The sequence below is a fragment of the Ovis aries genome, chromosome 5 (genome assembly GCF_016772045.2).
Source record: "Ovis aries strain OAR_USU_Benz2616 breed Rambouillet chromosome 5, ARS-UI_Ramb_v3.0, whole genome shotgun sequence".
In the NCBI taxonomy this organism is placed as follows: Eukaryota; Metazoa; Chordata; class Mammalia; order Artiodactyla; family Bovidae; genus Ovis; species Ovis aries.
This window is the reverse complement of record NC_056058.1, coordinates 55585933-55599029: the sequence shown is the minus strand read 5'-3', so window position 1 is coordinate 55599029 and position 13097 is coordinate 55585933. Positions and strand designations below refer to the sequence as shown.

Sequence of the window (13097 nt, the reverse complement as noted above, 5' to 3'; positions counted from 1 at the left end):
CCTAGAAGAATTTTGAATAACCACGTACCTTCCTGAGCATCTTTCAGTAGGCAGCTAAGCGCTTCCATCATAGCATTAAATACGTAACAGAGGATGTGGCTTCAGAAGTATTTTGAACATAGGCAGTTTAAAATAAAACTGTTATATCACCTTTTTAATGTGTGAAATTTAAACACCATTGTAACTGGATACCCATCAATATCCATTAAAAGAATAAGGAATAAATTTCTTTAAAAGTCATAACTTTACATTGTTCCTTTTTCTTCTTTAATTTTGTGTTTTCACTGCAACTTCCTCCAAATAAATGTTGAAAACTCTTTTTGATCATTTCTATAACAAAAATAGGTTTTTCCCTCCCCGTGAATGTATAACTATAAAGCTTTAAAATTCTCTTCTGGGTTTAATTATCTCCAAAATTATTAATGGGACACAATTGACCAAAACAGCATAAAACACAATTCTGATTTTATTAGAATTTCAAGTTATAATTTTTGAGATTTTAATTTTATTAGAATTATTTTTTTAGAAATCTTGTTAGAAATTCATGTGATAATGAGCTGGGTGATGGGGTCATTTGTGGGGCTTTGATTAAAGATGTCATCTGTCCCTCCCTGAAGTGTTTTATACCATGGATAACACACCCCAGTAAGATTCAGGATGGGGAAGGTTTATCTTTCTTTTCCAAAGATGAGAATGAGAACCTCGACTGTGGGTATATCCTGACATAATTTGATTTTAGGAAGGAAAGTATATTGTTTGTTGTCATTCAGTTGCTAAGTTGTACCTGATTCTTTGTGACCCCATGGCCTGTAGCCCACCAGGTTCCTGTCCATGGGGATTTCCAGGCAAGAATACTGGAGTGGGTTGCCATTTCCTTCTCCAGGGGATCTTCCTGGCCCAGGGATTGAACCCAGGTCTCCTGCATTGGTAGGCGGATTCTTCACCACTAAGTCATGGTTTCCTTTAAAACTATTTCACAAAGTTCTTAGGAAGTCATCACATTCTCCCGTTTGAAGACAGCTCCCCTGCACTGCTTAGCTGGGTCGCTTTGAAACAGGGATATTTATAGCAGGACCCAATGGCTCTCCCATCTTCAAGATGACTCACTCCCTCTTCCTTGACTATGAAGTCTGAGTGCTTTTTAACTGTTGGCTTTATCCCAAACTTACAGTAATTGTCTTTGGAGAATCACAGAAGATATTTCTTAAAGGAAGTCCAGGAAAGGCATGATGGTGAACATGAAGTGAGGCTGAAATCTGGAACTTTCTACCCTTTCCTCCAGCTTTACCATTTAGTGCTTCTAGGTGGAATGGTGTAGTCAGCCGAGACCCCACAAGTCCTTAAACCTGTGGTCCCAGAGCACTGGGGTCAGAGTTCCCTGCACCAAGGAAAAGGTGGACAGTTCCCATCTCTTGCTTGTCTAGATCAAACAAACATGGTTTTAGCTTCCCAAAAGAGCTGATTATGAACAAGAAGGAGTGGGTAGGGGGTTGCGTATTCTCTGCCCCCACTAAGCTTCATAAGAATACTCTGTGTTGACTGTCCAACATATAGTAAATGGTTAATAATGTTTGGGGAAGGTTTTATCTGGGGCCAGCATGTGGTCATGACATTGCTATGTCAACTTCCTAACTGATGACACAGAACCCCCCTAACCCCCTCGTCTGAATATATGCTATCATTCTCAGTATAGAGTAATCTTAGTTATTGGGGAGGGTGGGGAGCATCTGTTGAATATTGACAAGGAAATACAAGCAAACATGGATGTAAGTTGGTAGCAATTTTTTCAAAAGGCCCAGTCATGTCAATTCTGTTGATTGTACTTAGTATCCAAGGGTATTCACATTTGTGTGCTGAACTCGGTCAGGTTCAACCCAAAGTTACCGAACAGCTGGAATCCGTGCACATCCTTGTACCAGTGGCCTCCTCTCTCTCCCTTCTCCATAGCTGCAACTTTTCCTCTGTTCTTGAGCTCCTCTCCAGCCATCTCTTCTCTCTCAGGCTCTTGCCTTGAATCTGTCAACTTATGGAGGCTCTGGAGGTTGCCATGGTGAGCACAGCTGTGGTTTTTTCTCTGTGAGGAGCCCTCACCTCCAGCCCCTCCCCGGCTGTGCATTTTCACAGATGTCATGTAAAGTGGGGGCCCTCAGGGGCTTCCAGGACTGTGTCCCCCTTTCTCCATGTGTCTCCAAAGGGGCCTCTGTGACCTGCTGACACCCACTTAGGTGCCACAGAAGACTGTGATGCATCACCACCAAGGTCACCGAATAAACCAAATGACAGTGACATTCGTTTCGTTAGTAAATGGATTCTGGGAGGTGAAAGATGGTCTTGTGTTTCCCAAGACCAGAGGCAGGAAAGATAATGAGAAAGGTGTGAAGGAGGAAGACTGAAAGATGGGTAGAGAGAAACGGAAGGTGGGGAGAAAGAAGGGAGAGAGAGCAACGAGGAAGGGCTTTCTTAACAGGGAGGGGTCAGTATTGGGCAGCCAGTGATCTTCCTATCCCCACAATCACACCTGTGACCCAGCCCTGACTTCTGATCTTCCATCTCCTGCCACTGTCTTCCCTGCTCAATCCTCTCCAACCACAGAGGCCCTTCCCTGTCCCTTCTATCCTCTGAGCACTTTCCAACCTCAGGGCCTTTGCACTTGCTGTTTCCTCTGCCTGGAATGCTCTTCTCCAGAGCGCCACGTGGCTGCTGATCTCCCTACATTCGGCTCTCAGCTCAAATATCCTGTCCCCAAGGGAGGCCTCCCATCCCCGCTCCACTCTCATCAGTTCTCCATCCCCTCACCAAGCTCAGGTTTTTCTTCATGTCTGATGTGGAGGAAGACTTTATTTTGCATTCTGAGTGAAGACAAAATCACTGCCCACCCCCTCCATGCCCAGAAACCCACGGAATCACACTCTTCACCTTGTACTTTCCTCCCTCCCGTCTGAGCTCTGCACATACTGGTCTCCCCAACTGAAGCACCGCTCCCTCTCCTCCTCGTCCCCCACTTTCACCTGGTGGATTCCCACAAACCCATCACCTCCTGCTCGCTCAGCAGTCCTCTCCTTTCTGAGGTCTCCTTTGTGCTCCCCAAGCAGATACAAGCCCATTTAGCTGACACTGCCCTGGGCAGTGCCTGCTGACGTCCATTACAGCCAGACGCCCTACACTGAAACACCCGTGTACTCACTTGTCTCTCCCACACACCCAAGCGTGCCCCTTCAGGCCCAGAGGACAGAGTGGCCAAGGACTTAGACTTCAGAGTCAAGGAGTGACAGGCCTGAGCATGAGCTGTGTGACTTGATACAAATTACTTAACCTCTCTGGTCATTTCCTTATCTGTGCAGCAGAGATCATATTCACTGAGCTAAATCATAGGCTACTGATGAGGATTCACTGATGAACTGCTTAAGAGTTGCTTAACTTTATTAGCAGTAAGCTGGGTCAGAGGATGGTGAGTGAAGGATGTGCCATGTGAGGTGGGGTAGGGGTAGGGGCACAGAAGACCTCTCTCAAGGGGTGATCATTGAACAGAGCCCTGAATCATGTGGGGAAGGAGCCCCAGGGCACCCTGGGGTTCCCCACATCCCACTAATATCCAGCTGACATAGATGTCTATAAGCCTCGTGGAAGGATAGACTCTGAGGCTGCTCTCTTGGTCTGTGAAACTTTATTTGGTGGCTACTCTAACAGAGTACCGGTTGTCTTGACAACCAGGCTGCGTTGCTTATGCTTTGCAATCATGCGCAGGGCTATGAGCTGAAACTGAATCAGGGTTGGGGAGGAGTGTGGGGTGCCTAGGGAGGGGCAAGGATTCCAGCAGCACAGTCCTTGGCCACCTGCGGCCTCCAAGGGCCAAGGCTGGCCCCGTTCTCATTCGCAAGCCTACTGGAGCACCAGCCTTGTCTCAGGGGGTCTCGCCCCACAGCCACTGCCGAGATAGTGCAAAAAAGAGGGTTTGAACCACCAGTTGAAGGTCCTGGCTTGATCCTGCAGTTTGTCGGGTCCTGTGGAGAACAGCTCAGGCACCTGGTATCGGGACAGAGGAAGCGATCGGATGAGTGGCAGAAAGTCGGGTTGTGCTGGCAACCCCCACCAGGTGACCATGGGCATGGCACGTCACCTCTGGGGTTCCTGACTTCCTCATCTGCAGAATTCAGGAACTGTCTGTGGTGGTTGGTCTCAGACTTTCCTTATCCATAGTTACTTAAGCAAGATGTGAGAATCCAAACATATTACCAAGAATGGTGAAGGTCGTAAGGCCTAGACACCACGGCCTCCCACTGTGCCCCCCACCCCCGACACACACACATCATGTGACAGCCTCGAAGGAGCCTCCAGGGTCCTTCCACGACTCAGTGTTTCACGAGTCAGTGTCACATCCAGATGGCACAGAGTCCTTCCAGAGTGTTAGCCTGAACCACATCAAGTTATTGACATGTGACCATTTTTGACTTGCAAAAGTGGCCTTTTCGTATTTCGTCCTAAGCATTTCTTTTGCAGCAGCAGTTCTCTGGGCTCACCCTGGAACTACATTGTCCCAGTTCTGCTCCGCTCCTTCCTCTCTGTGTGACGTCAGACAGGATATTTCACCTCCCCTGTAAAATGGCAAACAAGGAGTCTTCCTCGTGAGGTCGGCTACTGATAGGGCTGAAGGGCAGGGTTGCTTTAACTAGTGACTGCTAGTACAAGAAGCCCTCCCTGATCTTACAGGGAAGACCCAAATGATTGCCCGTGGGCTGAACTCAGGGAACCTTATCCCACTCTTCTCCCCGCCTGGCCCCAGAAAGAGCATGTATCCAGAGCAGATAGGAAACACAGTCCCAGCGAGGTTTCCTAGCTGGTCATCCTGTCCAGTTGGTAAGCTTGAACCACCTTCCCTCCTCCTCCCTCCTTTGACACGGTGTCCCTGGACAGTGAACAGCCTTGACCTGGGCGTGGGGAGGGTGTTGGAACATCACGAGTGATGGTTGTCGCCTGGCTTATCTGGGCAGAGCATTAGCGCTCCCTCCCCAGATACCTACCCAGAGCCTCCCCATTAAGTGCTACATCATGGAGTATGTCAGCCTGAATTAGCAGGCAGGCCTGTCACATGAAGCTGAAGCTCTGAGCTGGCAGCCCCCACTTGGTAATGCCTCTTGATCCTAGCTGTCATGTTCCCTCCCTGCATTGCCACAGCCACAGGAAGCCTGTGCAGACAGTGAGGGTAATGAAGGAGGCCCAGGGAAGAGTTTAGGCAAAGCCCCAGGAAGTCCTCACAGATTCCATTGCTTCCCTAGCCCTGGGGAACCTGCTTTCAGCGCCACTACCTTGGGGAGGTGAGCGGAAGTAGGGGAGTACAGAGCTCAAAAGCTCCAGGTAGGGAATTCCTTTGTGACAAACCTCAAAGCAGGGCATGTATCTATGAAAGCGCATGGAATAGACACCCTATTCAAATGCCATGGACATCTCCAACCCCAAATTAAGATTTCTAGAAGCAGCTTAACCGCAGAATTCTACAACTACCACTACCTTTATTACTGCCCATAATTCTATCAACTCCATAAATTCTATGGGCCCTGTACGCATGTCCCTTACAGAGCATTTATCACTTCCTATCATGTATAATATCTGAGTGTGGTGTGATGCAGTGGGAAAAGCACTAGCTTTGCAGTCAGATAGACTCTGCAATCATATTCAGACTATGTTTCCTACAGCTGGGCAATTCTGGGCCACTGACTTAGCTTCTCTGAGCCTGAGTTTTGTCTTTATCATGGTGCTTTGTACTACTACTATCTGTTTCACAGAGTTGTCAAAAGAATTTCCTGAAGTGGGGCTTGAAGGATGATTGACACAGTCAGTGCCCATTAAATACGTGTGGGAGAGTTTCTAAGGCACTCTTCTTACCCATTACAAAGCCTTAGCTCAGAATAGTATCACCATAGCACCTTCCTTTTCAAAGTTCTACTTCATTCATCCTCTATAATTTGTTCTCCCCACTACATCAGGAATGATCTCACTGAAACTTTGATCCTTATCATATCAAAATCATTGAAGAATCCTTTGATTTCTTCCCATATCTCTTGGGCTGGTGGGCTACAGTCCATGGGTTCACAAAGAGTTAGACACGACTGACTAACACTTCCACTTTTCACTTTCATTTATCTTAGGGTGGTGGCAAAAATCTCTTTGGGGGCCTGCCTCTTGCCTACCCTGTCACTTCGTCTCCCACCGTGGTTCTCATCACTCTCTGTCTCAACTACACTGACCCACTGATATTTCATTCTTGCGTTACCCTCACCGTAGGACCTTTGCACATGCTCTTTCCGCTGACTGGAGCATTCCTCCTGACCCTCCTGACCTAGTAAATCCCTTCTCATCCTTTAAGTCATCCAGTTCATACTTCCTCAGCAAAACCTCTCCAGACCTCCATGACCAGGTTAAATCCTTCTTTGTGCTATTTCCTCTCCTTTTGGGTGCTTACTACATTTTATTATGAGATGATTTCGTACCTGCCTCCACCATCTGGGCCAGCCAGATGAAGGCAGGTGTCTGGTCTGGCTCCCCAGTTGAATGTCCCCCCTGCCCCCCTACACTAGGACCTTGTACAGAGCTCAAGAAAATGTTGTTGAAAGGGTGAATAGGAGGTTGAACTGAAGGGCAAATCATCTCAACAGATCCCAACCACCCTTCATGATAAGTAGGGCACAGTGGATATTTCAGATAGTATAACCAGAGCCCAAAAGAGGCAAGATAATTGCTCAAGCTCACACAGCCTGTCAGTGAGGGGTGAATCTGTGGTCAGAACCAGCTCTCTTAGTTTTTGCCTTCCCTGGGCCTCTGCTATAGAACCATCATCCACAGCAAGGTAGAGGGCTTGTGAAGACTTTCCCTTCCATCCCACTCCGGGTTTTTAGAGGATCCCTGGTTCTTCCTACATCCACATCTCAAGCTTCTCTGATTTCCAGGATATCCAGTGCCACATTTGTATAGGATTCTATGTTTCTTCTGAATTCTTCAACTTTTTTTTTTTAAGATTTTTGTGATGTGGACCATTTTTAAAGTCTTTTTTTAATTTGTTACAATATCACCTCTGTTTTATGTTTTGGTTTTTTTGGGTCACAAGGCATGTGAAATCTTAGCCCCCCAACCAGGGATCGAACCTGTACCCCCTGCATTAGAAGGTGAAGTCTTAATCACTGGACCACCAGGAAAGTCCCTCATGTGCAAAACTATGTAACTGTCTGATTCTTTGACCCAGAAGAAGATAACAATTGTTCACGTATTCTCTCTCATTCATTCAACAAATACTACGTATCCTTCATAAATCAGTAAGATGACCATATAATTTATCGTCCAAATGAGGACAGTTTTGACATGACAGTGTACACTACCTTGTTGATATACAGGTTAAACCAAGATCTTCCCAGATAAAACAATGGGTTCCCTATATTTTAATGACTGATTTTGGGCTACTAGAATCAGGTGATTATATGCTTTCCCAAAATTCTTTTAAAAAGATTAAAGATAGAACCAGGATGGGGCCTAGGCTCTCAAAGCCATGAAGACTAAATTTTAATCTCAGTTGAACTAGACATTTCTAAAAATTTCTACAACTTCCTTTTGAAACTAGATTTCATGTTTTAAAAAACAAACAATCTGAAACAACATCTCTGGCAGCTGTTCCCCTGAGAGGAGGCCACTTGAAAAAAATCTTAGAGTCTATAAAGGATGAAATTGCCCATCAGGGCTAAGGGATGGTGACATTTTTTAAAAAGAATGAAACTAAAAGGCACCAAAGGAAATCGGAACAGCATGTAATTTATCCGTCTCTTTCTCTACCTTAGATCTCCTTTGATGTGATGTGGTCGTGATTTTGTGTGTGATAATGAATGATATAAACACGCACACTCTTTCCTAATGAGGAGCTTTGGTTCTAAAGCAATTTCTTTCTCTTGCATCCCAGGTGCCTGTCCTGAGACCCATGGACCTGATGGTGGAGGCCACCCCGCGAAGAGTATTTGCCAACGCGCACACATATCATATCAACTCTATATCAGTCAACAGCGACTATGAAACCTACATGTCAGCTGATGACCTGAGAATTAACCTATGGAACTTTGAAATAACCAATCAGAGTTTTAGTATCCTTTCTTTGGGGCCAATAACTAGTTGGCTTGAATCAAGACTATTCAGGTATGAGCAAGCTTGGGAGGAAATGGAATAGAAAGGGTTAATCACTATCAAAGACTTAGCACTTGTGGAGATCTGTTCCCTTTTAAATTATATTGGCATCTGTGATACTCTTTCATCCAAAGTTAGGGAGGTATTGAATTGCAAGTAGTGAACCAGGACTACCTTTGGGTTAGAACACTGAATCACTTCCTTTATGCAGAAGCATTTGTGTGTCATGAATTAGAACTTTATCAGCTATAAGGCCAGACCCTAGAGTTCAGTGTAAGGTTCCTTCCTCTTGTTGATGGATTCACAAATGGCCTGTATCTACATTATGGACCACAGTTGCACAGGAGATGGTTTTCACTGTATCATAATAATGAAAGTAATAGTGGATTTGTTGAATTCCAGGCACTGCGCTGGGAGCTTAACATATAGAATCTCATTTTGAAAAGTGCACATATCATAACTGTCCAGCTTGATGAATTTTCACAGGCAGAGGACTCCTGTATAAGTAACAGCTAAATCAGAAAATCAGACTTGAATAGCAATGCTCATGTCCCCATCATACTTCTTCAGTCTCTTCCTACCAAGACTATATTGGATATAACAACCCCATATTGAAATTATTATTATCTTCTGTTTAGCTCATATTTAAAGAAATCAAGACAACTGCTGAATGAGTAGATGACCCAGCATTCTCGTCCTACTATGTTGACCCTATATTTAATATTAAAATCAATCATTCATTCAACACCTATCATATGGTCCATCCCACCACAGACCTGATTTTTCACTTGAATTCCCAATCTTAATGATTTCACCACCCAGGCAGCTGAGTAACTGATGTAAGAGTCAATATTGATCCTTTCTCCCAGTCACCAGCCTGTCCACCCCGCAACCCAGTTTGTCCACGAGCCCTGGCTTTGCTTCCTCTAAAATATACCTCAAATCAACTCATCTCTCTCCATCTCCACTCCTGCCAACCCACACTAGTACTGGCCCTGGTTCTTTCACCTTTGTGACTGCAGTAATCTACTCTCTGGCTTCTGTTCTTTCTTGCTGTCCTACACGATACATATCCCACATAACAGAGTGGGCCTTTCCACATGTAATTCATATATCATTCCTCCCAGGACTAAACCACACTGGCAGTTTCCTTTTGAGCTTAGAATAAGGTCCAAGTTCTTAATCTTGGACTGTAAGCTTTCACATGATCATGCCCCTGCCTCCCTCTTTGCTGTCTTGTCATACCACTCTCCCCTAGGTCACTCTTCTTCAGCCACCTAACCTCTTTTCTGTTCCGCGGTAATGCTTGTTCTTCCTTCCGTTCTCTGCGCTTGTTGTTCCGTCTTCCTGGAATACTTTGCCCCCAGAGTCCCCAGGGCTAACTTTTTACTTGTCATCGTATAGACTTCAATCTCCTGTCACCTCCTCAGAGGCACTTCCTCCCACTAACTCCCAAGTAACCCCCAATAACCTTCTATCCCTATTAACTTCATAACACGTGTCACTATTTGTAACTGTTTCTTTTTTATTTAATTTGTATATTTTGGGTTTCCCTGTCTTTGAATGTGAATTTTATGAGAGAAGGAACTTTGTATGATCCACTCCTGTATCCCAGTACCTAGAATATTCTGACACACAGAAAGTACCATTTGATTGGACATGTCAAGTTTGAACTACTAGTAGGTCACTAAAGTGGGGATAATCCATTAGATAATCAATAATGAAATAGAATCTGGCAATTTCACCATAAGAGTATATTAGTTATAGTAAAGCTCTGAATGTTCTGATATGAAATAGAGTCCATAATGGCTCAAGCATATGAAAGATTATTTCTCTTGTAAAGTCCAATATTGCTGATCTCCATCAGCAAGCAGCCTCCTCCAATCAGTGATTCAGAGATTCAGGTTCTTCCCATCTTGTGGTTCCCAGTGCCACCAAGCCTCATCTGCATCTGTACAGCAGAAGAGGAAGATGGTGTCGGACCACACAAGGAGACTCCTATGAGCCAGGTTCTAAATTGCATGCATTCCGTTAGCTAGAACTCAATCGCATGAGCACCTCTAACTGTGAGGCTGGCTGGGAAATGTGGTACAGCTGTTGCACATAAATAAAAAGACCTGGTTTAGATGCTCAGTCACCAGGTCTTCACCACAGAAGGGTCTCCCAAGGCTTTTCAGGGAAGGCAGCTCTAAGCCAGTGGTGGGGATTATGGAGACTGAGAGCTGACCACTAAGGCCATGACTGACATCTTTTGTTGATCACAGAGCAGATGGGACATATTGTCTGAGCCTAGGAGAATCTGCCCACAGATTTTGCCTGGAAGTGCAGCTGCTAACAGAACGAGTGTGGGTGGTGGTTCCCTGTCTGCCTTGACGTCTATTCCAAGAGCCAGAAATCTGTTCAGGCTCAGCTGCTGTCACTCTGAGCTTCTGCTGCCCCAGTCTAGGTGACATGTTTTCTGAATTTTGCCTCTAGGGCTTCAAGAGGGAGCGAAGTTTCTTTAGGCACTTTAGGAGACAGATGCCTTGGGGAGAACGCAAAGGGGAAGTATTAATAGCACAGTTGAGGTTATATTCTGCAGATGTGTGACAGCCTGCCAGATGCTGGCATACAAATGAGCCCATGCCATTCACCCTTAAAACAGCCATATGTAAAATAATCATTGTCATCATGAGAATGATGATAACTGATATCTATATAGTTATTTTCATCCAAACCGCCCTGAGCACTAAGCAGACTGTACAAACTTGGACCCTTTAGCTTGCTGTCTCTGAAGTGCAGCCGCCTCTGGGGTAGGAAGCGGCCGTCTTTCAAAGCAGCCTTGGAAAAGCACCAACCACCAGACAGGTCTTCTTAAATCAGATGTTGTTTAGTGTCATTTCCATGGTGCTTCTTCTCCACTGAAAGAGGCAGAAGAGACATGGTTCTGGATAGAAACGTGTGGGATTCCCAAAGCGTGGTATGAGTAACCCTGACATGGGAGGCAAGCTACTTCTAAATACTATGTGGATGTTGTTTGTCTTCATAATTACATATTTATAACAATGAATATTATAAAATACAACTGTCATATCCTATGATATCACAGATACTGAAAAATCCATTTAAATTATATAGTGCGTGTATGTAAAGAAAAGTACTAGTAGCCATTAAGGCAAGTGGGGTTACAATATGGTTTTCTAAAGTCATAGCTTCCAGTGACTAGCATTTGGTGTGACATTGGCATTGTGCTTGAGAACACAGTCTTTGGAGTCCAATAAGCCTAAAGTTCTCACCCAGCTCTACTACTTGCTGGCTGTGTAAGCTTTAACATGGCTCTTAACTTAGCCAAGCCCCTACATCACGATCTGTAGAGAAGAGCTCTGTCAAAGAGGATTGTTTAAATTTTGTAAAAGGTGTTTATAAACATGCACATATACTCATACATATGCGTATATATGCGTACATATATGCTTAGGGCAGTACCTTGCTAAGTAAATGATCAGTTAACAGGGACCACACAATCCTAATTATCGTAATGATTATTTAGTTGTATTTATCTCTTGCTGTACTGGGTCTTTGTTGCTGCACTCGGGCATTCTCTGGTTGTGGCGAGTGGGGATTCTCCAGTTGTGCAGCGTGAGTTTCCCATTGCGGCGGCTTCTCCTGTTGCACAGCATCGGCTCCAGGCACATGGGCTGCAGTAGTTGTGGCTCATGGACTTTTGAATACTGACTCAGGAGTCATGGGGCAGGGGCTTAGTTGCCTTATGGCATGTGGAATCTTCCCGGACCAAGGATCGAACCCGTGTCCCCTGTTTTGGCAGGTGGAGTTCTTAACCACAGGACCACCAGGGAAGTCTACAGTCATAATTATTGTTGAAAGTAAAAGGAAACTAGAAAAGTTGAGTGTTAGAAGGGTAGATTCTATTCTGTTGAATTTATTATCTGGGTCTTCTCAGTTCTAGACAACCCCTTCAATTCTGCTGTTTGGTGTTCTTTGCAAGATGTTGCTCATTATATCCTAGTTACCAGATATCTGCAAGGTCTCTGAGGTCCAGGCCTTGTGTTTAGCACCATATCAGAGGGAAAGATTCCTAGCCTTATGGCACCTGGTCTTGTATCCTCTTCCTTCCAGCCACAGTCAGCCTGTCCCTGTTTTGTGTAACAGGTTCTAGCATAACATGGCCAGACTTTGGCCTTAATGGGTTAACTACATCAGGACAATAACAACTCATTTCTAGATTAGTGGTTTTCTAGGGCAAAAGGCAGCCCTGACTTTTCAATAAAGGAAGGATATTTCTTAATTATGAAAAGTATGATATACCTAGGATCCTTTGAACTCTGTTCTCAGTTCTAAGAAGGAGTTGACTCTGGGCTTCTACCTAGTCCATTTTGGAACCTATTAAATAAATCCATATCAAGTAAAAGTAATGATACAGCCCTCCACAACTATATACTGAGACCTAGTTTGTGCTAGGCACTGCATTAAGCCACGGGGATACAAGAATAAAAAGAAACAAATTTTCTGCCTTTAGAATGACATTAATCAAATAATTACACTAATGAATATATAATTAAAAACTGACGTAAACCCTGCAAAGAAAGGAAATATGGTTTGGTGAATGCATATTTTAAAACCTGATGTAGACTAGGGAATAAAAGAAGGCTTTGCTGAGGAACTGATTGTTGAGTTGAGATTTGTAAGAAGATGAGCATGAGCTAACTTGGTAAAGATCAGTCCATCATGTACAAAGGTCCTGTGGTAGGAGGGAGCATGATGTGTTGGTGGAACTCAAGGAGGTCCAGAGAGTGAAGTAAATTTATAAGCAAGGCTGGAAACATGAGCAAAGGACATACCTTATGTAACCCCAGTCTCCAAACATGAGACAGAGGATTTATCTGGGAGAAACCAACTGGATTCCAGGGTGCTTCATCTCTGAATTGGTCTTTATCACCCCC

The 13097-nt window shown here is 44.6% G+C and overlaps 1 protein-coding gene across 6 annotated transcripts in view; it reads left to right on the top strand.

The window, feature by feature from the left end:
• Positions 1–13097, top strand: part of PPP2R2B (protein phosphatase 2 regulatory subunit Bbeta) — a 522252-nt gene that overhangs the window by 439352 nt on the left and 69803 nt on the right. For all 6 annotated transcript variants that reach the window (XM_042250618.2, XM_042250619.2, XM_042250617.2 and 3 more), the window contains one exon: positions 7940–8117. In XM_042250618.2, the coding sequence (XP_042106552.1) occupies positions 7940–8117 (178 nt within the window). The remainder of the gene's footprint in view (positions 1–7939; positions 8118–13097) is intronic.